Source organism: Convolutriloba macropyga, chromosome 5, assembly GCF_964194025.1.
Source record: "Convolutriloba macropyga chromosome 5, txConMacr16.3, whole genome shotgun sequence".
Classification (NCBI taxonomy): domain Eukaryota; kingdom Metazoa; phylum Xenacoelomorpha; order Acoela; family Convolutidae; genus Convolutriloba; species Convolutriloba macropyga.
The window spans coordinates 36,922,072-36,948,135 of record NC_134472.1 but is presented as its reverse complement, the minus strand read 5'-3'; the positions used below and the strand labels follow the sequence as shown (position 1 = coordinate 36,948,135).

The 26,064-nt window shown below is 38.9% G+C and overlaps 2 protein-coding genes across 7 annotated transcripts in view; both read right to left on the bottom strand.

Annotated features, from left to right (window-relative positions):
- Window positions 1–26,064, bottom strand: part of LOC142339991 (serine/arginine-rich splicing factor 7-like) — a 447,863-nt gene that overhangs the window by 188,753 nt on the left and 233,046 nt on the right. The window lies entirely within an intron of this gene.
- Window positions 1–26,064, bottom strand: part of LOC142339372 (peripheral plasma membrane protein CASK-like) — a 178,691-nt gene that overhangs the window by 25,009 nt on the left and 127,618 nt on the right. For all 5 annotated transcript variants that reach the window (XM_075389378.1, XM_075389379.1, XM_075389381.1 and 2 more), the window contains 5 exons: window positions 21,989–22,440; window positions 21,447–21,562; window positions 16,519–16,730; window positions 16,000–16,176; window positions 15,586–15,839 (listed from right to left, as the gene is read on the bottom strand). In XM_075389378.1, coding sequence (XP_075245493.1) covers window positions 15,586–15,839; window positions 16,000–16,176; window positions 16,519–16,730; window positions 21,447–21,562; window positions 21,989–22,440 — 1,211 coding nt within the window. The remainder of the gene's footprint in view (window positions 1–15,585; window positions 15,840–15,999; window positions 16,177–16,518; window positions 16,731–21,446; window positions 21,563–21,988; window positions 22,441–26,064) is intronic.

The window sequence follows — 26,064 nt, the reverse complement described above, 5'->3', positions numbered from 1 at the left end:
CTAAGAGGTCAAACAGTCAGCCCATTTGACCTCTAAGTGACCTCTAAAAGGTCAAACAGTCACCCTTCTTGACCTCTAAGTAACCTCTAAAAGGTCAAGAGTCACCCACTTGACCTTTAAGTGACCTCTAAAAGGTCAAACCACCAAACCTCTTGACCTCTAACAGGTCAAACCAGTTGACCTCTAATAGGTCAAATCTGTTGACCTCTAATAGGTCAAAACCCTTGATCTCTAATAGGTCACACTACTTGACCGCTAATAGGTCAAACCACTTGACCTCTAATAGATCAAACCAGTTGACCTCTAATAGGTCAAATCTGTTGACCTCTAATAGGTCAAACCAATTGACCTCTGATAGGCTAAACCTCTTGACCTCTAATAGGTCAAACTACTTGACCTCTTAAAGTCAAACCACTTGACCTCTAACAGGTCAAATCACTTGACCTCTAATAGGTCAAACCACTTGACCTCTCTGACCTCTAAAGTTCAAAAAGTCACCTCACTTGATCCTTAAGTGGCCTCTAAAAGGTCAAAAGATTACCCCACTTCACCTCTAAGTGACCTCTGGAAGGTCAAAAATCCACTCGTTGTGCCCTTCAAGGGACCTATATTCACCCAACTTGACCTTTCAATTTACCTCTGAACTTCAGAAAATTAGACCAATAAAGAAAATGGGAGGCCGAAAGCCATCAATAGTTGGAACCGTTAGATTGTTTCACCGAAAACTAAACATTGTCAAAGAGCTCAAACAGGAGCTGGAATATCAGATACAATCAGGTCTGGAACCCGAAGTTGTGTCAGTAACACATGATGAATTCAAGAGAACGATGTCACAACTAGAGGAACTTGTCGACCAGCTTACACAATCGGAAAATGTGGATGCTGAAGACTCTCTCAACGATGCAGCATGCTAGACAAAGCTAAAAGTAGAAGTCGCACAAACTGTAAAGAAGCATGAACTTTCCTTCAGGAATATTTTGACGCGTCCAAGCAGCGCCGCTTCATCACGCAGTAATCAAATACCGGTTCCCTCTGCACCTCAGTATCCGGGAGTTGTTCAAAGTATGCGAGATACCCGACAGCAGCAACAAGTCAATAATTTGGCAGACCAGCAATCAACAACCAATCCGATCACCATACATAGGCAAGTGCAGTCCGCCAATGGAAATTTGCAAGAAAACTCCAATAGAGTCATCAGTTCTGATGTACAGAATAGTCTCCAGCCATCAGCACCCGAACAAATAGACTCTGACAACGTAGCAAGTAATCAACATCAACCTCTTCAACCAATAGAACCGTTTGTGAATCCAACAACTTTCACAGAGCTCTATTGACGCAACTTGTGCGTTCCCACAATTGTCTACGGCTACAAATATTCAACTGCCAGTTTTTAGTGGAACACTCCCTGCGGCTAAAAATACTTTCCCTCCTGCCAGGCCCATTAATAACACCGGCCTCTTTGAAAATGTACCTGACCATAGAACACCTGTTCCAGTTTCTTTCGGCAATCGTTTCCCAACGCCAAGCCATTCCGGCCCATTTCATTTATATTGCCCAAACCGTTGGTCAAACTTAGCAAACGGTAGTTTTGAGCCCTCAAACGTAACCCCTCGTGGACCTGTTTACCCAAGCAGCCAAAGCTTTGGTAATCAAAACTCCAACCTATATCGTCAACGGAATATCCACCGCTCAGTAAAGCTGCCGGACATCCGAATTCAGAAGTTCAACGGAGACCCGCTCAAGTGGAACGAGTGGAGCAGCATGTGTTCTTCGACCATCCACAACAACGAAGATATCACTGACACTGAAAGAATGAGCTATCTGCAAAGTTTAGTAATTGGACCGGCGAAGGATTGCATCTCCGTCTTTCTTTGCAACCCAAACTTTTACCCCTCCGCCCTTCAAGAGCTCAACAGACGCTTTGGAAATCCGCAAAACGTTGTCGGTGCTCTAACAAAAGAACTAGAAGCTTTCCAAAGACCGGCTATGAATGACCACGCAGCTTTGATAGCTTTCGCTTCGCTGTTAAGAAAGGTAGTTCAAATATTTGCCTCACATGGCTTCAGTGCCGACCTAAATGCCACGTACTTGCTCAGGATAGCTCGAGATAAGCTACCAAACCCAATCAAGTTGAAGTGGACCGAACATGTTGTTGACAACGACTGGACAAATCCAGGTCTCACAGAGCTTTCCGATTGGATGGATGGGCAATCCACAGCCTTCGAACAATTACAAGACACATTTTCATCAAACACTAACAACCATTCAGGTCAACAGAACCAATCACAGGGTTCAAGTTCCTTCAAAAATCGGAATAAGAACCAAAATCGTTCAAATTGGTCACAGAATTTTCCAGGAAGTAAAACTTCATTCCCCAGCAATAAAAGTTTTGAACATAATAATGCAGCAAATAAGAACATCGGTTGTGTAAAGCCTCAGCAATGGACGGCTAACAGTAGCAACAACACAAACGGAAGCTCCTCATTCTCTGGTTCAAAGCAGCCTATAAGAAAAGCAACGGCAAATAGGAGCAGAACAAAATGCCCGCTTGACCAACAAGATCAGTACATTGGCAAGTATCCACAGTTTTTCAGTCTCGATGTCAGCAGACGCAATGGCGAAGCAAAGAAGAACTCTTTGTGCTTCAATTGCCTAAGCTCCAATCACGCCGCCAAAAACTGCACGTCAAAAGTTCTCTGCCGACATTGCAATGGCAAACACCATAGCCTTCTCCACACAGGCAGACAAAAAGCACCCGAATCGACAAACGTGACAGCAATTGATCTGCCAATGTGTGAACCACTGGATCAACAAGACAAAAACAGTGACATCCCAACTCAGGTTTACAATCCTGGTCTCCCATCAAAAACGAGGAATCAACTACAGGTAATACCTGTCACCCTATTCGGAAATGATAATAAAAGACATTATTGTTATGCCATTCTGGACAATGGTAGTACCATATCATACGTCCTCAACACCGCTGCCGACAAGGTACGGGCTCCAAAGACTTCAGAAATCGATCTGAATGTATCGCACGCATTTGACGAATCCGTCATGCACGCAAATCTTGTTCGGTTGGACATTGGAAAGTTCAATAGCGACCAACCACTCTTCCGTTTAAACTACGTTCATGCCGTGAGTAATTGGACTTTCAACGATGCGCCTGTGAACGATTTGAGCGAAGCGTGTTCGTCCTACCCTTACCTTCAACACATACATTTTCTAAACTTAGTGACAACAAGATACAGATACTTTTAGGTGTTGACGCTATCCAATACAATTTGGAACGCAAGTTCCTTCAAGGACCCTCAGGAAGCCCCTTTACTTTACGCAATCTTCTCGGTTGGACAATTACTGGCCCAATTAAACGAAAAAGTGATCCAATCCAACAGGAAACAAACTTCCTATCCCATAGTTATAGAGCCTTCGACCACGCGCTCACAAATTTAACTGTTGATACTGAAAGACATCTCAGTGAATGTGTGACAAGTTTTTGGAAAATAGAGAATACAGGAACCGAGTTTGAAGAAACTGCAGATACTTCAACAGACAGTAAAAGAGCAGTTCAAATATTACAAGATACAATCCATCATATCGGAGACAGATATGAAATTGGTTTACTTTGGAAACAGGACAGTAAATTAGAAAACAACTATCCGGTTGCCAAAGCGCAACTTGACAGCCTTCAGCGCCGACTCAACACAGACATTGAGTTGAAACATTTGTATGAGAAAACTTTGGAAACAGATTTAGAGACGGGTTATCTCAAACCAGTAACTTTCTCAAATCCAGCACCAGAGAAGATTTGGTACCTTCCCCATCACCCCGTCACCAACCCAAACAAACCTGGGAAAGTCAGGCGTGTTGCAAACGCCGCATCTGTTTTTAAGAAGCAGTCGCTAAATAAAATCCTTCTGTCAGGCCCCGACCTTCAACAACCTGCTCGGCTTACTACTTCGCTTTCGCCAGGATTCTGTTGCAGTAATTGCAGACATAGAGGCCATGTTCATGCAAATTTGCATACGAACAGAAAATCAGTCTTGTCTCCGTTTTCTTTGGCCGTCAAAGAGTTCCGTACAGCAGTTCCAGTATACGCGACTCATCTTTGGAGCCAGATGTTCACCAACTACAGCAATATTTGTCCTCCAACAAACAGCAAAAGACTTCGGAAACACCTCTACAAAAGATCTAATATTCAAAAGTTTCTACATGGATGACTTTGTGCATTCGTTCGTCAATGAACAGAAAGCTGAAACTGCAGTTCAAGACTTGCGACAAACACTCTCTAAAGGAGGTTTCAGTCTGACTAAGTTTGTATCAAACTCTGTTCAATGTCTTAACAAGATACCCAAAGAACATTGTGACAACGAAAAAGACAAACATCGTGTCTCAGGTGTAATGTGGATTACAGTTAATGATACTTTCTTCCACCAGCAGCTTGCCAAAGTTCAGGAAGACAAAACGGACTACACACTCAGAAAGCTCCTTTCCTTAATTGCCTGCTTGTTCGATCCATTAAGAATCATTGCCCCATTATCGATTACACTCAAAATCATCTTGCAGGATACTTGGAAAGAAGGACTTGCATGGGATGATCTCCTGTCAGACGAGAAACAGAAAGCAATAAAAACATGGATAGAGCAATATCTAAATGTGCCAGAAATATCAATGCCACGATGTTTTGTTTCTCCGATCGCGCCGTCTCCGATAAACCAGTTACATTGCTTCTGTGATGCCTCACAGCTGGCTTATGGAGCAGTCATATACATCAGATCTCAATCAGCTAACACCATTTCAACTGGGTTTGTCATAGCTAGAGCTAAAGTTGCGCCACTTAAGCAAATCAGCATCCCGAAACGTGAGTTGCAAGCAGCAGTGCTAGGATGCAGACTAATGCAATTTGTTTCCGAGCAGCTAACAATGCCAGTTATCTCAAAACACTTTTGGAGCGACAGTGAAGCTGTCCTTGCGTGGATCAGAAACAGGGACAAAGTGAAAACTTTTATTGCAAACAGAGTACAAGAGATCCGCAACAACACAGACGTCTCCAAGTGGCAGCATATCAGCGGAAAACTCAACCCCGCAGACCATGTCTCCCGTGGAATACCAGCTTGTGAAATCAATGTGTTCTGGTTAACGCCGCCAGCTTTCCTAAGTGATCCCGAAAGCCATTGGAAGAACTCCTTGGGTAACAAGGAGGAGACAAACGTCATAATGGAAACATCGAACGACGAATGTCTTATTGACGTCAGCAGATTCTCAAAATGGACAAAGTTAATGCGCTCTATGGCTTTTGTCATAAGGTTCATAAAAAATCTCAGATCGAAACAAAAATGCAAACTAGAACTCGACGACATTAACGAAGCCCTAATCTATCTCTTCAGAAAATCGCAAGAGAAGTCCTTCAATGATGCCATCAAAGACAAGAAACAGCACAGGCCTTTGTCAAAGAAAGATCGTCTGCTCTGCTTGTCCCCATTCTTTGAAAGTGGACTTCTTCACGTTGGTGGCAGAACAAAACGAAGCTCGCTACCTTTCGACGCCAAGCACCCCATCATCCTGGACTCTAAAGAGCACTGCACTCAACTCTACATACAGAAATGCCACGAAATTTGTATGCACATTGGAGTTGAATACACCCGCAACTACATACAACAGAGATGCCACATTCTCGGAATCAGACCTTTCCTGAGAAGTTTGGCCTTCAAATGTTTCGACTGTCGTCGCTTCCGAGCACATAGACTACAGCCACCGATGGCAGACCTGCCAGACATTCGTTTCCAGGAAACTTAGTCACCAGTCATCATCACCAATGTCGGCGTGGACTACCTTGGACCGTTTGCCGTCGTTCATCGAGATTCAGAAGTGAAGACCTACATCTGCTTATTCACTTGCTTGGTTACAAGAGCAATTCACCTGGAAGTTGCAGAGGATCTCAGCACAGACAAGTGTTTGACAGCAATCCGACGCTTCATCGCTTGACGCGGTCAACCGCGCTTGTTCCTGTCAGACAACGGATCCAACTTCCTGGGAGCAAGAAAGCAGATCAGAAGAAGACCACTGATGTTGGACCACGACTACATCAAAGATCAGCTACTGAACCAATCTGTCGAATGGAAACTCAACCCTCCTTCTGCTCCTCACTTTGGTGGGGTGTGGGAGAGACTCGTTCAATGTGTCAAACGAGCTCTTCTCTTGAACCTTGGTTCCGCGAAACTCACCCCAGATGTTTTTACCACAATCGTCAGCGAAGCCGATTGTCTTGTCAACTCGCGTCCACTCACCCACGTCAGAAGCCACCACGAAGACGACAACCCACTTACACCAAACCACTTCTTGCTTGGAAGACCCTTCTGCAATGTTCCTGGAGCCGTTTTCAACGAGACACTTACATTGAAGAATTCGGCATGGACACATGTGAAGCAGAGACTTCAGCAGATTTGGAAGAGGCTGCTAACCGAGTATATTCCTTCGCTGAACAAACGACAGAAGTGGACATCTCGTGAAGCAACTTTGGAAGTGGATGATGTTGTATGGCTTCTTGAGGAGTTTACACCAAGAGGAATCTGGCCGCTGGGACGAGTCACACGGACTTTCACCGGCCCCGACAACATAGCTAGGTCATGCGAGGTTAAGACCGCTTTAGGCAAATTAACTAGACCGGCAGTTAAACTTATGCATGTCTACCCCAAACCCACAACCAGGCTAGGGTTAGGTTTTGTGGGCCCGGAGGATGTTAATGCTAGAGATTAACTTCTTACGTTTATTGTGTTTTACCGCCTTTTGTAAGTTGATTTGTTTCCAAAAGTTGTAACGAGTAAAGTCACGATGATGAAATGTTGTAAAACCGGAAATGATACTCTTGCTTGAATTGTGTAACCTGAAACAAAACATGAGCAACCAAACTAATTGAAACTTAAAGCTAAGACTCAAGACAGATAACGACCTATCACCCTTCCCAATGCGGACCAGCGGAACCATGGCGTTATCAAAACCAAAACAACAGAAATCTTACGAAACGGTTTAAGGACAATTAAATTGAATTTTGAGTTAATATTTTTCCATAACTTTTCCGTAGCTCCCTAAAACATACTCCATTAAAATGGTTGGCATATATTTCACCAAATCTCAAACTCCTGAAATTAGAATTATGAGGCACAAAATCTATCATGAGCATACGTATCCCTACTAAACATATCGGAAACAATGTCTACAACCGTGATCAAGACATTCGGAAAATGAGAAAGAAATTTAGCAACAACGTTCACTAAAAAGAACTCAAGAGGACCAGACGTTACAAAGGATTGCCAACACAGTTGAACACTTCATAAATAACCCCGAACCTATGGGAAAAGCTAAAAGATGTATAAGAATAAACTATAGGACTACTTTGAAGTAAATAAACTCGTTCTTTTATTGGCTAAAAGACGAGTTGTAGACGGTAACGTCAAATTAGAGTGGAAATTTTCTAAAATGGGAAAGACAAATGAAAGGAGACCAGTTTCATGATCACTCTGATCATTTGCTGTTTCATTTAAAAAAAAATAAAAGAAAACTTTCAATTTAGAATAATTCGATAATAAATACCGCTCCGACAACGATGATAAACTTTGACAACGAATACCGCTTGTAGAATGAGATTTCCCAGTGGAATAACAAATTTCGATATTGAAAAATGTTTTGAGACGAACATCTCAAAAATGTAAAGACGATAGACAAAAACGGGATAATTTAAGAAATTTTCTAAATGTTTGCAAATGAAAACCGGCTTTATAGGTTTCCAGTAAACTTAGGTAGTCCCGACAAACAAAACAAAAAATTGATTCATATTCAACGAAACCCGAAAACTGGAGAACGTCAAGAAAATTCGAAAAGAAAAATAGTCAATACTATCAGACTAAGCAACAGGGTTAAAAGAACTACAAAACTAGGTAAGTATCTAAAATCACTGATATTTTTTGAAAGCAAGTGGTGACAAAGTTGATTACACCTTTAGATGTCAATTAAAATTAACGAGAGGCGCATATTAAGCCTCATTAAAGAGCCAACGAGACCAGTCATTAATGAGACTACTATATTGTCATTCATTAACTAACAGGATAACAAAAATAACTGCAAAAACTCTCAAAACTCAAAAACCAATGATACTATATTAAAACAAACAGTGTATATGAAATAAACCATAAACTTCCCCTACACGAATCGAAAAAGTACTTAAACATCTATGACCTTTTGTAAAAATTCGTTATAAAATCTGGGAAATATTCTAATTCGAAATTAAAAGAAAAAGCATATTAAAAATAGGAGACCGCTTAAATAGCCGCTAAGAGGCTGACGGCGGCTATTAATAAACTCTTAAAATGATTGAAAACGGAGAAAAAACTTGGATGCTCCAAAACGTACAGTTACTGGTTAACATAAAAAAACCATTTGGATAGTAATTTAGTCAAAGCTGCTTTGAAAATGCCGGATCAACCATTGACTCACTTTGCAAAAATTCTCGTCTACTTTTCTCACTCACTCATTCGCTCACTCACTATCACTCTCGCTCTCAGTCTAACTCTCACTCCCTCGCCCAATCACGCACTAACTCCCTCCCTCCCTCACTCACTCACATTCTCTCTCTGCTCTCCCCACATCTCCACTCCTCTCTTCCCTAAATCCTTTTTTTCTCTCTCTAGTAGTGTGATAAAAATTCACTTTTCTCTGCTCCTTTCATTTTTTCAGCAGATTGACCTAAACAATTGTTTTTACATATCTTTTGCTCTCTCGCCTATTAAACATAACTGACTAAACGTCGGAAGAATTGCTCTCAAACGACCACTGGGAGCTCTATCAATTGCAGCCTGCTTCAGTCTGGGGGTGGGGCGAGGGGGAGCCTAAATGCGACTAAGAAGTTAAATAGTGGGCTTCAAATTACAACATTAGAGGTTAACATATACCACTATTAAGATTTAAAGTGAAAAATGGCAGGCACCACTTTCGGCACACTTTAAATTTGACTTTCAGTATTAAATTGCCGCCAAATGAGTTCAGCTGCGTGAAATTGTGATTGAGAGAGAATTTTTGATCACGCGAAACAAGGGCGTAAAAGTCACTCGAAAAGTCAAAACGGTCAAGCAAAAATTTTGCATAAAAAGACAACACGTTTACAATAATTGTTTCTCTATGAGAGCAATTAATAAGAGAATAATATCAGCCCTAACATGTGGCGGGGTGAGGCGATTACTTTTAAGAGGGACAAGGGTCGGCAAGGGATGTCATTCGAAATTATTATAGACAAACAAATTTTTTACGTAGATAAAATGCGACTAGAGTTTAATCTAAGTGGAATACCTCTGCCAAATTGAACCAACTGCTAAAAAATCGACATCCAGCTGATAAAAAAAGCGGTAAATACAGAAAATCGAGGTAAAAAGATTTTTTAAAAAAATTACACAAACCTTCACAAAAAGCAAGGGCGATACTTCAACAATTTCTCTGAAAAAACTATAAAAATTCTTCTGCTCAATCAGTGTCTGGTCCAATTCCTTTCAGAGACATACTAACACAACTTAAAAAGTAAACAACGAAAAACCAGAAAAAATTGAAAATAAATATTTATTTCACTAAAAACTGCCCTGTGTAACTTAGAATTGCCACTTTCTGGTGGCATTAACTGACGAATTACTCTTTATGAAATAGTGAACAAGAAAAACCATCAGATAAAAACGGCCCATAAAATCGATGTATATTACTACATTCCCTTTAACACACAAAACTCTAAAGATCACCAAAGTCGAATTTGAAGGATTAAATACAAAATTGAAGGATAATACAAAAACTGGCTAAAAAGCAAAACGCAGGACAAAATGCCTAAATTAACTCCAAGTTGTATCTTAAAGTCTATTATTACTAGCTTAGATAACTGAAACAAACACCCTTGGCTGAGAAAGTTAGGGTTCAACCTAAAACAAGCCCTAAACGATAAAAAATATATAAATCGCTGGGTTAGCCCATAACTTTTTCACCTCTAAATTTCCCGCTCTCTGTCTCTCTCTCTCTCTCTCTCTCTCTCTCTCTGATAGTGTGATAAAAAATTCAATTTTCTCTGCTCTTTTCATTTTTTCTTACCTCAAAAAAATGTTTTTAAATAAATTTTGCTTTCGCACCTGTTAATAAGAGACCAAAACCGGAACTAACATGCGCCGGGGTGAGGCGATTACTCGTAATTGTAATCTGATTCAGCAGGCTGGGAAAAGGGTCTGCAAGGGATGTCATTAAAATTATTCTAGACAAGCGCAAATTTTTTAACAAAGACAAAATGCGACCAATTGCGACTAGATTGTAATCTAAGTATGATATCTAGAACAACAAAATTCTACCGTAAAACTTGCAAAATGCTGTACAAAAAGGAAGGACAACACGAAAACTGCTTAAAAAGCGTAGAGCAGGACAAAATGTCAAAATTAGCTCCAAGTTGCATCTTAAAGTCTTATTACTAGCTTATATAATTGAAAGAAACACCTTTGACTGGAAAAAGTTAGAGGTCAAACTAAAACAAAACAGCTTTGAGAAAGCCGTAAGCGACAAAAAATACATATCGCTCGGTTAGCTCAAAAGTTTCTCAAATCTATTCTTCTCGCTCTCACTCTCACTCACTCACTCATTTCTCTCTCTCTCTCTCTCTCTCTCTCTCTCTCTCTCTCGTTCGCGTTTAAACGATTGCGTTTAAACGATTGATCCAAAACACTTATTTTCACGTGCATCCGACTTCCCCTAAACTACATCTACAAATCCTCTTCTACTGAATGGGTCAAACCTTCAAGTTTAAGAACCTCCTATTACACCAAATTGACCTCAAAACAGTTTTGCTGAATCGCATTCTTGGAGTATAATAAGGGCCAGGGCTCTAAACGAACTTAAGGCCTCAGGGTGCAACCTGTTTATCTCCTTTTTGAGGACGAAAAGTCAAATGGATCAGACAAAAATTTGCATTAAAAGACCACATGACTAATATAATTGATACAAACTTCGTTTGAGGGCAAATAAAAAGCAATCAAGAACGATAAAGTCAGTACTGCAACGCGGCAGATTGCCGGAAAACAGCCGCCGTTGATTCCCATGACCACGATTGGGATTGAAAGAAGACAAAATGATGAAAAAATGATTTTTTAAGAAAAACAATTTTAAAGTGCGAACTAATTTGACGGCATTTGGGAGCTGAACATTCTGTTTCGTAAAGAGACCACACAGAGGCTAGTATAAATACCAATACGCATTAGAGATGGTAGTTAGGAACAAAGTTCGAGTAACGGGCATCTAAAATTGGGCTTTATGGGTTTAACCCGTTTCTATTTCGGATTTCGTTTTTGATACAGACTCTGTTCATTTTGAAATCCTTTCCTAAGCAAATGCTGTCTAAAAACACTTTTAGCAGAATGAGGGAAGAGTGAAACTAGCCTAGCGAAGTCAAAAATTCACGCAAAATTAACGCAAAAAATGTTGAACAAGCTGTGAACTAAGGTAATGCGAAAAAAATTTATTCGACAAGTAAAAATCATAACAGGACAAGTCCTGACGTACAATTCAAAAAATTGTCATTGACTAAACATAAAACTAGGCCTAGAAAGAACTATGGGTGAATTGGGAAAACCAATTCTAAAAATATCAGATCAAAAAATTAAAAAAAAACAAAATCAATGTCAAAATGCCGAATGTGAACAAAAAACCACTAGAGAGAAATAAAAATTTGGTTCAAACAAACTAAGCCTAAAATGAACTATGAATTCAGTGGGAAAACCATTAAGGAGAAATTCCAATCCAAAAACTTGAAAAAAGTTTAAAAAAACGAGAGTGAAATTGCCTCATGTGAACAAAAAACCACTAGCGAGAAAGCGACTTTTTGTTAAACACCGTTTTCTCACTCTACTTTAAAATGAGAGCGAGAAAAATCACGCCGCAAAACCACTCGCTTTTTCATTCCACTTCCTGTGACCAAAATCACTTCGGCATGACCAAAATCAATACTCCAATTTTACTTCAAAAAATCATGAATATGTGTGAAGATTTTAAAAGACAGCGCCCCAATACAATTCAAATTCTTATAACTGTAAAAAAGGGCCGCTATAATAGCCCGCTCAGAAGCTGAGGCGGCTATTAATAAAAAAATAGATGACAGATTGCCCAAAAATAGCCGCAATAGCCTCGTAGATCTGCCGTCTAAAACATACCCGGAAGATTGCCGGAAAATAGCCGCCGTTGATTCCAATGAGCATGATTGGGATTGAAAGAATAAAAGATATCGAAAAAAAAAAGATTTTTATACAAAAACATTTTTTAAGTCCGATTTATTTTGATGGCATTTCGTAGTTGAATATAACGTACTTCTGTTTCTTAGAGAGAGGCTGCAGGGGCTACTATCAATACCAATAAGCATTAGAGATAATAACTAAGACTTATAGGAACGAAGTTCAAATAGCGGGCATCTAAAATTGGGCTTTATGGGTTTATCCCGTTTCCACTTCTGACTTCAATTTTTTATACTAACTCTGTTCATTTTGAATTGCTTTGCTGAGCAACTGATGTTGAAAACCACTTTTAGCAGAATGAGAGAAGAGAGAAACTAGGCTAGAGAAGTCAAAAAGATTTCACGCAAAATGTTGAAAAAGCAGCAAAATGAGGTAAAGCGAAACATTTTTTTATTCGACGAAGTAAGAAAAAAATAGGAGCGCTATAATAGCCGGCTGAGAAGATGAGGGCGGCTATTAAACAGTATAAGACAGACAAAAAAAATCGTCTTTTCATTGATGACTGATAAGTTCTATTTTGATTAAAATCTTTATAGGTTTTTGCTGCCTCTATTAGCTTCTCTCAAATAACCTTCATTTAGAGTGACACACTTCCATTTGACCTTATCTCTTTGATTTAAAGTAAATAAAAGTCAATTTCAAAGTGAGGAAGTCATTTTTGAGAGTGCGTTAAGTCAAATGTGACCAAAAATTTAATCACCCGAATGAACAAAAAACTCGCTCCACTAAGAGCGAAAAATGACGTCACGCACGCAATTCGGTTGAAATTGCATGAACGAACGAACAAAAAGATTTGAAAAAAGAGATTTGAAGTGGTTGTGACGTCATATGGTCGTAACAAAAATCGCGACGACGAAATAAAAAAAAAGCAAGAGAAGGCGAACAATAGCCCCTGCTATCGCTATGCGGCTATTAAAAAACCGACAAATGTTAGAAGAATTGCTCTTGAACGACAGGCGAGGCAATTTAACTAAGGCGCAGCCTAGATAAATTTTCTTTATGGGTGCAAAAAACCTTTCCCCCACCGGGATTCAAACCACTGACCTCCCGATCCACAGTCACCCGCACTAACCGCTGCGCTACGAATCACGTACCTCTGCTATGCTGCAACCGACTTTATATTAGCAATAGGCTTTAATTGGAGCAATAGAGATCACTCAAAAATGAAGAACGAAAGCGTGAAAAAGTCACTTGAGAAGTCAAAGAATGTTCTAGAAGAAAAGCGCAAAATTGTCAAGCAAAAAATTTGCATAAAAAAGACCCACACGTTTACAATAATTGCTATGAACTTCGTTCAAGAGCAATTAATAAACATAACCGACTAAGGTCGGGCGAACTGCTCTCAAACGACCGGCTGGCTTCGTCACTAGCTGGCCACGGTTTAGTGACGCTAGCTTTAGCTTAAATGAACGGGCGTGAGGTCAGCGCAGCGGGAGGGGCTGCACCGGAGGGGGGCAAGTGGGTCTGCAACCGAGGGAGGGGGTCTTTGGCTGCAGGGGGCCCTTTGGGGAATGGGGGGGGCTGATGTGTGTGCGGGGAGTCAACCGCCCTTCACACCATAAGTATGTCCTCAAACCAGTTTCTGTGAAACGCGTATTTGGAGACTAGAGAGCTGAAGGGCTCTAAGTGAACTTAATGCGCAATGGGTGCTACCTGTTTATCCCGTTTTTGAGGATGAAAAGTCAAATGTGTCAGACGAAAAATCGGTCAAGCGAAAATGGCATAAATAAGACCAACATGACTAATATAATTGTGACAAACTTTGTTTGAGAGCAATTAACAATAGACCACTGAATCGCTAGCTGTAAAAGAAAAATCGAGATAGTAGCAATACAGCTTTACTCGGCAGAAATGTTGCAATTAGAAAATCGAGCCTTCAAAAAAAGATGGACGAAATACCAAGTTTAAACATACCCGGCAGATTGCCGGAAAATAGCCGCCGTTGATTCCCATAACTCTATTGGGATCAAAAGAAAAGAACATATTAACAAAAGTTGATTTTTGTATAAAAAAAATTTTCAGGTGCGATTTCTATTGATGTCCTCTCGTAATTGATGTCCTTTCGTCAGTGAGAGGCTGCAGGGTCTAGTATCAATACCAATAAGCATTATAGATCGTAACTAAAACTTATGAGAACAAAGTTCAAGTACCGGGCATCTAAAAATGGGCTTAATGGGTTTATCCCGTTTATATTTCTGACTTTTGATTTTTTAATACTGACTCTATTCATTTTGAATTGTTTTTCCTGAGCAGCTGCTGTTTAAAAGGACCTTGAGCAGAATGACAGAAGACTGAAACTAGCCTAGAAAAGTCAAAAAGATTTCGGGCAAAATGTCGAAAAAGCGGCAAAATGGGTAGAGCGAAAAAAAGTTCAACGAAAAAAATAGCCCGAAGAATTCCGGAAACGACTCGAAGGAGAAAATTGCCCATACTTATGACTAAACAACTAGAACAACTTTTAAGAAACCCTGAACCTCCACAAATTGAACAAAAAAAAACTATAAAAACTTAAGTTTTTTTAATAACACAAGGAAACATAAAGCCGAATAAAGTTCTTCTGCAATTAGAGCAATGAAAAGCTCACAAAACAATGGGCAAGTCATAATAGGTTAAGAAACTTCTCTAAGATGCGAAAAAATGTAAAAATTCTCAATTTTTCTGTTAATTTTGTTTAAAAAAATTATTTTTACCAAGAAAACTTAAGTCAACTGATATCTGAGCATTCCTTAAGTAACAAGCTTCTATTCAAATCCCATTTAAAGCATTAAAACAAAAAACAGGCAAAAAATCATTAAATTTCGTCTAAAAATCAACAAAACTGATCGAAAACCTCCAAATTAGCATTAACCTCAAATTAACTACTTGAAACCTTCAATTCCTATCAAAACAAGCCTAAAACTAATACAATATCATAACCAAATCTCATAACCATCAAAAGTTGCAAAAAACTGCTTTTAAAAGCCGCACGTGAACAAAAAAATTTCGCTCGCTTAGAGAAAATTTTTTAACACATCAATTTCTCGCGCACTCAAAAACAGCGGTATGAACAAAAACCACTCTCTTTTCGCTCCGCTTTTCACTTTTGTTCAGCATCAAAATCACACCAAATTTTTTCACGCGTTTCATTTCCCGCTTCAAAAATCACTCCAATAAAATTGATTTTAAAAAAGGGCTTCTCCAATACTCCTCTTCGAGTCGTAAATATAGGAGCGCTATAATAGCCGGCTGAGAGGATGAGGACTATTAAAAAAGTTATACAACACCATCAAATCAGATAAGAGATCTATATCACCTGATCTTATCACCAGTTAACTGTTCATTCCTGATTGTCTCCATTCGCCACAAACACGAAGGCACCAAACCCACTTTCCTACTGCTAGAGCTAACACCTCCCAAGGTAAGACTAGCTTCCTTGTCAAGGTCGAGATCTTCCGCCAGTGGTGCTAAAGAGTTTGCTGCCTCAGTGGCTCTGCACACTACCCTTGCCTGCCACCAGCGCTGATTTTCTGTCAGTTGAGATGCCACCACGCCTGATTTGAGATGTTCCTAAATTACAAACAAACCTTCAAATGCTCTCCGCAAAGTTTTCACGCATTACCCTAACTTTCGGATGGAGATATTAGGCACCGTAGATATGAAGCATGGCTAGTTGAAAATCCTATAAATGTTTGCTAATGAACGCTCCCCTTTTTTGTTGAACATGTACCTGGTGTTGTAGATTGTTAAGTGACTGAACAGAGACGGAGTAGTCTGGCTCTGAGGTCTTATGTCTAAGTATTTGCAGGATGTCTCTAGCTTGGAAGGCGAGGCCAAAGGCAGCTGCGGCCTGACTGGTCGTATCCTCCTCTGGTCGATAGTCGAACATGGCACGCACGAAGAAGGACTAAGTACAACAAAACCATTTTCATTCAATTTTGGGGCTGTAGCTGCTGAACACAATTATACTAAATAGTTGAAAATAGAAACCTCAGGTTGCCGATAAAAAGGAACCATCTAATTATAATGCTATTTTATCGCCGAGCAACTACATGGCCCTGGGCATAATAGAATGTAATTGTTCCATGATAAAGTTGAGATTATCACCAGCTGTGTCAAATAAACCACTCAAACATTGCAACAAGTATATCCACATTAGCAATTCATACGATCCCGATAAAATTTAAGAGTCACATTAGACAAGCTGATTATTGACTTAATACGGATTCATAGTTCTAATTAGACCAACCTGAGACATAAGTGTATTGTTGTTATCGTGACAGTTGGCACCAGACGAGGCATAACTGCTGCTGTTAATGCTTCCAGCGTGTTGCTTGGGAGTCACTTTTATTGCAATATCCCCTGCTATGTGGTTCAAAAGATCTCGCAACTCGTCCTCCGAGTGACGTCGGATGGACCTCCCGTTGATCTCCAGGATCTCGTCCCCTTCGTTCAAGATCTCTGAAACAAAGCACATAATTTCAAATTCTATCCAATCCTTGTTAAAAATTCCAAAGTATGTCGAATTGAAGTCAACTATATGTCTCTGAACCTTTTAACTCTTTCTGATGCATTGCTAATACTACTACTAAAAATAAACAAACGACTAACGTCGGAAGAACTGCTCTTGAACGGCTAGTGGGAGTTCTAATCAATTGCAGCCTGCTTCAGTAGAGGGGGGGGGGGGGGTGTGTAGCCTGATTGGGACTAAGAAATTCACTAGGGGGCTTCCAATAACCTCACTAGAGGTTTATATATATATATATATATATATATATATATATATACCACTATAAAGATTTAAAGTAAAAAAATGTCAGAAGTTTTGGCGCACTTATCATTTGACTCTTAGTATTAAATCGACGCCAATTGAGTTCAGCTGCTTGAATTTGTGAATGGGAAAGAACATTAGATCACGCAAAACGCAGAAAGTCAAGGGCGTAAAAGTCACTCGAAAAGTCAAAAACGGTCAAGAAAAAATTTAGCATTATTAAAAATAGCCAGTAGAATAACGGAAAAGACTCGAAGAGTCGTGCAATAAAACTTATCTAACCCTGCCTATTTCAGAAATATGATAACATAGCCGGCAGATTGCCGGAATAGCTGCGAAAGAATAGACCTGCGTGCCATATAATAGAGATAGAAACAGATACAGATCTAAATTGAAAAAAAAAATCGACGCCGCTCAAAAAACTAGGCTAAAAAAACATTCAGCGATAAATTAACAAAGCTGGTTAAGATTCATTCCACAGAAGCCTCTTATTAGGGACCTTTACTGCACATGCCGTTAGTGAGAGGAGGAAGTCATTTAGGAAATTTGACTTTCAGCGTTGCTGTGTGAAATGTAAAACGAAAAAAGAGCGTCAGACGACGAAACAAAAAAACCAAGAGCACCGCAATATAGCTACGCTCAGCTTACAGCTTCGCAGCTATAAAAAGAAACAAAAAAGCAATATACAGTAAAATCAATTTTTAGTGAGAAATATGGGTAGGTAGGTAGGTAGGTGGGGGGTTAGGTTTGTGCGTGTGAGTGTATGGGGGTGGGGGGGGGGGGGGGTAGGTGTGTGGAGGAATAGGTGTGGGGGGCTAGTTGGGGGGGGGGGGGGGTAGGTGTGTGGGGAATAGGTGTGGGGGCTAGTTGGGAGCGAAGGGTAGGTTAGATACGTTGGAGGGACTCAAAATGAACTTTTCACCTTGAATATTACCATCAGTTCTTAGTCACTATACATTACAAAATAAGTTATCTTTAAAGTCCATTGTTGAAAAACAGAAGTCAACGTTCTACAAGAGAGGTCAATGTTCGAAAACGAATGTCAAATTTCAAGTCATGACTTCAGCTTAAAAAACCGTAGAATCTCAATACTCTTCGAGTCGTAAAAACCTGTAGAATATCAATACTCCTCTTCTGGGCTATAATTTCATGAGGGGCTATACTGGGAAAGACCTCACGTTTACAATAATTACTTCTCTTTGAGAGCAATTAAACATCGAGCAAACTTCTGTCAAACGACCGTCGAATGGTTGTCTTTGGCAGTAGCCACCTGGGACTTGCGTCTGCTAGCATCAGGGGATAAGGAGCGGAGTGGGAGGGTGGTCAATCGTTGAGAGTGGAAGGGGAAGCAAACCATTTCATAGAAGCAAACCATTTCATCGCTGAAAATTCTGTAACCGAGCGGAAATTCATTAAAACAATTGCACAGATAACATTTTAAACACGACTACATTTCTATAAACACACATGAATTCGAATTTCAAAAAAAAACAAGGTTCCAGAGAGATGGTTCAGGACGATGCAAACTGCAGGAAACCAAAAAAAATTTTGGCAGTAGTATTGTTAACATTTGGTCAAAAAGCGCTCAAAACTATACTGATAATACAATTAAGGAAAATTAAAGAACTAAAGCGAAAGAATACAAAAAACGAAGATTAAAAAATGAAAATCTACAGAGAAAACTAATTCTAGCTTAGAACTGAAAAACGGTACTTTCTCTCAATATATCAAATCAGTATGCACGCTCAAAGGCGAACTTAGCCGCGTCATGTTTCTATCAATGGATAAATCCCACCCAAATTATTTGACGAAGCCGAAACTGACTAATCAGATTTCGTACTTTAAACACGACCGACTACCATCGGACTAAGTAATGCAACTATTCCTATCTGCGAGAGTTGATTGAAAATCTAAAAACATTTTCATTTTCAGAATTTTCACAAAGCCGTGTCCGAAGTTACATGATTTGTTCTGATATATATATATATATATATATATATATATATATATATATATATATATATATACTTCGAAAAATCAGAAGAATTCAACTATTTTTCTGTATAAAAACCACCCCATCTAACTTAAAGTCTCGCCTCTTGATAGAAAAAACCTAGAAACGTTGCAGATTTAACAAGTAAATCGATTGCTTAGAGAACAAAATCGCAAGAAATGTTCAGAAACAGCCAAAAATAGAGTTAATAGACTTAATTTCTTAATTTTCCAGGCCACGTTTGACATAGTTTAAGCAGTTTCCTGTAACAAAAATTCATTCCGTCCAATGAAATGGTTACCATAATCAAAATAACCAAAACTTCATTAAAAAACTAAGATGGTCAAAGTTCTTTCCTGACTAGTTTATAAAAACGAGGGGGCGGCAGGGGGTAGGGGTTAGGTGAGGAGGGGGGGGGGGTAGGTATGTCAAGGAGGGGGTAGGGGTACCTTGGGGGTATAGAAGGGGCGGCAGGGGTAGGCTAGGTGGGTGGGGGGAGGGAGGCGGTGGGGTGATAGGTGACTGTAGTTTGAATAGGGAGATGAGATTGTTATGGAACGAAAACCTCTCATAGTCGCCTTTTCACCTGGAGTATTACAAGCAGCTCCTAATTGCTATGTATTAGTACCCAAGTCAAATGTTGAAAAACAGAAGTCAACGTTCTTCATGAACAAATCTGCTTCAGCTAAAAAAACCTTTAGAATTTAATGGCTGAACGAAAAAAGCAGATTAGAAGTGATCGTGACATATGATCTTTGTGAATTGGGTTACGGGTGGAACGATGTGCAGGGGTGGGGACTGGTGAGGGGGGGGGGTATGAACTGGGGTTGGAGTGATGGAAGGGGTGAAGTGGGGGTGAATTTATTTCTCCCAAACAGTTTCGGTGAATCACATACTTTAAGTGGTAAGTCTAGCGGTAAGCCGAAAGGAGTCAAATATTAAGCTCTGGGCATTAACTGTTTATCCAGTTTTTAAGGACGAAAAGTCATAAGGTTCAGACAAAAAAAATTGAGGGGCTTAAATTGAGGTTGAGAGCAATTAAAAAGATCATTAGAACCACTAGAAAAAATACCTTTAAAACTTCTCCTATACTACAAAAAAATTGAAAATGGATTTAAAAACCTGCTTAAAAAGCATCTAAAACGGTTACCGATTGCCCCAGCCCTCATCTAATAGTATAATATTTGATTAAAATGGTCAAAAATGCTAGCAAATGTATAATTTCTGTTAAATGAGAACATTTCTGTATGACTGAGCAAAAGACCAATTCGCCCAGAGGCGCACGTAATAAACTTGCGCGTTTATCGAAAAATTTTTACGCCTACTTTTTTTTGCTCGCCCTAAAAATGCGTCATCAACAAAAAACCACTCTCTTCTTTCTGCTTTTCAATTTTCGGCAACAATTTGACCTAAACACTTTGTTTTCACGCGTTTCACTTCCGATTTCAAATACACTAAACGTTACCGATAAAAAAAGACGCTCCACCAATACATCTCTCAGAGTCGTCAATAAAAGAGAAGATCGTCACAACTCTTCGTCGTATAAAAGCCAAGAGAAGGCCAACAATAGCTAAGCTCACTATCTCTATCAGGGCTACTAAAAACGTGAACAACGCTTTAAGATGAAAAATGTAGAGAGCGTAATTATAGTCGTTCGAGTAGATGACAGCCGCTATTAAACATCAGAAATTAGGACCAAATATTTCCAAAAAAATTTAGGCTACATATACTCAAAAAATAGGTTCACGGAACTTTCAGAATTTTAAGCACAAAAGGCTCTTAGATAAACATAGCTGGCAAATTGCCAGAAAATAGCCACATTAGCTTCATAGATCTGTAGTCTCAAAAAGACGGTAAAACTACAGACCAAAAAAGAAACTTATTCTTTTCATTAAGGGCTGAGAAGTTAAATTTTGATTAAGAATCTGTATAACATATTGCTGTTTCTATTAGATGCTCTTAAATAACCTTCACTTAGAGTGACAAGCACCCATTTGACCTTATCTCTTTGAATTAAAGCAAAGAAAAGTCAATTTCAGAGTGAGGAAGTCATTTTTAAGAGTGAGGTAAGTCACGTGTGACCAAAATTTGCATGAACGAATGAACAAAAGGCAGATTTGAAGTGATCGTGACGTCATATGGTCGCAACAAAAATCTTGACGACGAAATAAATAAAATAAACCAAGAAGAGGCCAATAATAGCCTCAGCAATCCCTTCGCGGCTATTAACCAATATAAAAAGCTTTTAAATTCATTGCATTTTAAAATGGTTATTTCAAAATTAGTTTCTTTACCATGATTTGTATTAATCCTGTGTAACTTGAAGAAACAATATTTTTCTGTTTAAAGGAAACTCTTTGAACCCAGGTATGATCTTTACAGATGCATTGTGCTACTATATCTGAACACTAACTTTGGCGATGGATCATGCCGCCAATCATGACGCGCGACACCACCACTTGGTCAGTCTTGAGAATTTTGAGTGTGATACCCAGGGGCTCGCCTTTGTTCCTGTGGAAGTTCACCTGCCTACAACAGAAATTCAGTAAGATCAGTTCGCATCAAATCAATGAAAATTTTCCACTTTAAAACCTCAACTACGAGCAGACTTGAATCTTCATGATTTTCAAGATTGATGTGCTCTTTTGGCTGAGATCAACATTTAACAGTATTCTTTCGATTTGCTAAAAATTTTCTAGGTTTGCTAAAAATTTCTAGGTTTTCTCGATTTGCTAAAATATTTTCTAAGTTAATAGCTCAGTACATGTATCCATAGAACGAAATACGGAACGAGATGAAATAGTGAACAGCAGTGTACTATTGTTTTTGCACTAGCGCAAAATTAAGTGCTTTGAAGCACTATGTACAACTTGTAGCATGGCACGAGTGCTAAGATTCCGAGAAGACAAGAAAAAAACGTTTTGAATTGCTTTAACTATACATGGAGTAGCTTACTTCACTCGGGTGACCTCGGTTGGTACTGGGCCTTGTGGGGCAGAAGTAGCACCTGAGGAGACAGCTGGCAGTAGAGGAGAGCTGCCTGGACTGCTGGCACTATTGCTTTCCCCTCCCTCCCCAGCCACAATAGCGGCTGGTGTCCCTGTCGTTAGCTGACAGTTGCCATTGGGGGCGGATGTATTCGCTGTGCCGTGTATGTGTTGATGATGATGGGTTATAGCTGTGGCACTGTTGGCGGCGTGGCTTGATGAGTGTGGGTGAGTACCGGTACTGTTGATAGGAGTGACGGCGTGTCTCCCTGATAGAGACAAGGTAGTTGGCATCGTTTGAGGCGAAGGTAGGGAGTTGTGGCGCGTGTCACCCGTGGAGGTTGCACCAAGAGGTGAAGAGCAATTTGATTGGTTATCGAAAAGCTCTGATATTATTACGTCATGAGCTCGAAGAAGACACTGCAACAAAAACCAAACATTTAAACAATTAAATGTTAGCTTTTACAATCAAGAGTAACCATTGTAGAAGAAAGTATACTCTGTAGAAACACCTCACAAAAATTTTGCTCAGTTATCTCGTTCAGTAAAACTTTCTCGGTCGATTGTTTCTCGGATCTAATTTTCGTCGAAATTTCAGACTAAAATTTGAAACAAAAAACTTAAGACACACCTTAAACTGCTGAATAACAAAAGTTCTGAATTAGGTTGTAAAAACTAAAAATTGTAAAAACTAAAAGGCTCTGACATGACATAGAACTATGCTTTCAAACCAAAAATTTATTTGTCACCGTTGACGAGCTTAACCTAAGTCGAGATTAAAACGAGAATCGGTAAAACGAAAAACGTGAACGAAATGTAAGAACATAGCCGGCAGATTGCCGGAATAGCTGCGAAAGAATAGACCTGTGTGCCATATGATAGAGATAGAAACAGATACAGATCTAAATTGAAAAAAATCGACGCCGCTAAAAACTAGGCTAAAAACATTCAGCGATAAATTAATAAAGCTTGTGAAACTTCATTCCACAGAAGCCTCTTATTAGGGACCTTTACTGCACATATGAGTTCCTTTGACTTTAAACAAATTCAAATTAAACTTAAGTTTTAAAGTGCAAAAGTCACTTTATTGAGTGAGGTAAGTCACGTATGATCAAAATCTAATCACGCAAATAAACTAAAAACTTTCGCTAAAGCGAGTGAGAAATGACGTCACGCGCGCAAATGCCGTTAGTGAGAGGAAGTCATTCAGAAAATTTGACTTTTTCAGCTTTGATGTGTGAAAAAATGTAAAACGAAAAAAGAGCGTCAGACGACGAAACAAAAAACATAGCATGACAAGCCCTGACGTACAATTCAAAGAATTTTCATTGACTAAACAGAAAACTAGACCAAGAACGGACTATGAATGGATAGGGAAAACCACTGAGAAAAAAATCCGATCCAAAAAATCGAAAAAACTGAAAAAATCAAAGTGAAATTGCCGCATGTGAACAAAAAACCACTAGCGAGAAAGCGAATTTTTGTTCAAACACAGTTTTCTCACTCCACTTAAAATTTAGAGAGAAAAAATTTCACGCCGCAAAACCACTTGCTTTTTCGTTCCTTTTCCTGTTTCGGCGTGACCAAAATCACTACTCCAATTTGACTTCAAAAATCAAGAAAATATGTGAACAGATCTAAAAAAAACATAGCATGACAAGCCCTGACGTACAATTCAAAGAAATTTCATTGACAAAACTGAATACTAGACCAAGAACGGAATATGAATGGATTGTGAAAACCATTAAAAAAATCTTATCCAAAAAATCGAAAAAACTGAAAAAATCAAAGTGAAATTGCCGCATGTGAACAAAAAACCACTAGCGAGAAAACGAATTTTTGTTCAAACACCGTTTTCGCACTCTACTTAAAATTTAAAGAGAAAAAATTTCACGCCACAAAACCACTCGCTTTTTCGCTCTACTTCCTGTTTCGGTTTGACCAAAATCACTATTCCAATTTGACTTCAAAAATCATGAAAATATGTGAACAGATCTTAAAAAAAGACAGCGCCCCAATACAATTCAAATTCTTTGAATTGTAAAAAACCAAGAGCACCGCAATATAGCTACGCTCAGCTTACAGTTTCGCAGCTATAAAAATAAACAAAACAGCAGGACAAGTCCTGCCTTGCAATTAAAGGAAACGAAAAACTAAATATCACACTATTAGCGTGCTTAAAATAACATCTATTTAGTATTTATATGATAAACCAAAACGAAGAATACAATACAATACAATAAACAGAACACTACGCAGCCAAAAACTTATTTCATTTCTTTGAAAACTATGGTCGTGAAGGTTTCCGGTTCAACAGCGTCAACGTCAAAAAAGCTTTACACATTGGGACTTGAGACAGCAAACAACAACTGTGTGGAAAACCAAAGAGACAAAGTAAAAGAACATAACTAAACGTCGGAACTATTGGGGAGCTCTAATCAATTGTAGCCTTTTTCAGTCGGGGGGGGCTTCAAATAACCACATTAGAGGTTAACATATACTACTATTAAGATTTAATGTAAAAAATGGCACCAGTTTCGGCGCACTTTCCATTTGACTTTTAGTATTAAATTACCCCCAATTGAGTTCAGCTGCTTGAAATTGTGATTGAGAGAGAATTTTAGATCACGCGAACCGCAAAAAGACGAGGGCGTTGAAGTCACTCGAAAAGTCAAAATTGTCAAGCAAAAATTTTGCAAAAAAAAGACACACGTTTACAATAATTGCTATGAACTTCGTTCAAGAGCAATTACTAAGTGGCATCAAAGTCATTAGAACACAAAGAAAAATTGAAATGTATGATGCCTCTTGCACCAATCAGCAACAAAAAGCAAAGTCCAACTTAAAACATAGCCGGCAAATTGCCGGAAAATAGCCGCCGTTGACACGCTTGACGCATATTGGGATTGAAACAAAAAAAGACAGAAATTGACAGAAATTTTCTATGTCAATTTTTTAATTTGGTGTGCAAATTCAGCTTACTCGGTTAGTTTCTAAATTTAAATTTAACTAAGTTTTTAAACTGAACGCTATGAAGCAACATACCCGGCAGATTGGTGGAAAATAGCCGCCGATAATTCCCATAACCAAGATTGGGATTGAAAAAACTAAAAAAATGGTTTTTAAACAAAAACAATTTCAAACTGCAAAGCTTTTTGATGTCGTTTTTGAGCTGAACATACTCCTGTTTCGTAGTGAGACCACAGAGGGGCTAGTATCAGGCATTAGAGATGGTAACTAAGAACAAAGATCGAGTATTGGTTATCTAAAATTGGGATTTATGGGTTTATCCTGTTTCTATTTCTGCTTTCGTTTTTTGACACCAAGCCTGATCAATTTGAATTGCTTTGGTGAGCAACTGCTGTCTAAAAACACATAGGCAGAATGAGAGAAGAGTCTGACTAGCCTAGAGATGTCAAAAAAATTTCACGCAAAATGTTGAACAAGCTGAGAACTAAGGTAAAGCGAAAAATTTTAGCAAGACGAAGTAAAAAACACAGCAGAACAAGTCCTGAAATACAATCCAACGAATTGAATGCAAAACTGAGAAATAATGTATCTGTCCAGCAGATCAATTGACCAATTAATTCCAAAAGGACAAAAAATTTGAGAAAATGAAATAATCAAAAAAACTAAACAAAATACTCATTGCTCAAACTCTTGAAGCTTTTACCCTTAAAACCAAATATGATACAATTCAATATAATCTTTAGCTAACGCGAAAGCCTTGAAAGAAATTAATTTTTATTTGACGCACAAGCCTTGAAAGAGATTTATTTGCCAATAAAGGTAGATAAACTCAGAAATATCAAACGCTTCAAAAAAAAAACTTGAAAGTGCAAAATTTAAAGTTTCTAAATTTTGAAGAAAATGCTAAAAACGAATTTTTTGTCTCTGGAGTACTGTCATGTATCCCAAATGCATGAATCAAAAAGTTTTGTTCATCAGTAAAGATGGTTGAACTCAGAAAATGACAAAAAAAAATTAAAACAATTGCCAAAAACCTTGCCAAAATACGTGATATAAGTCTCTTCAGAACCATTT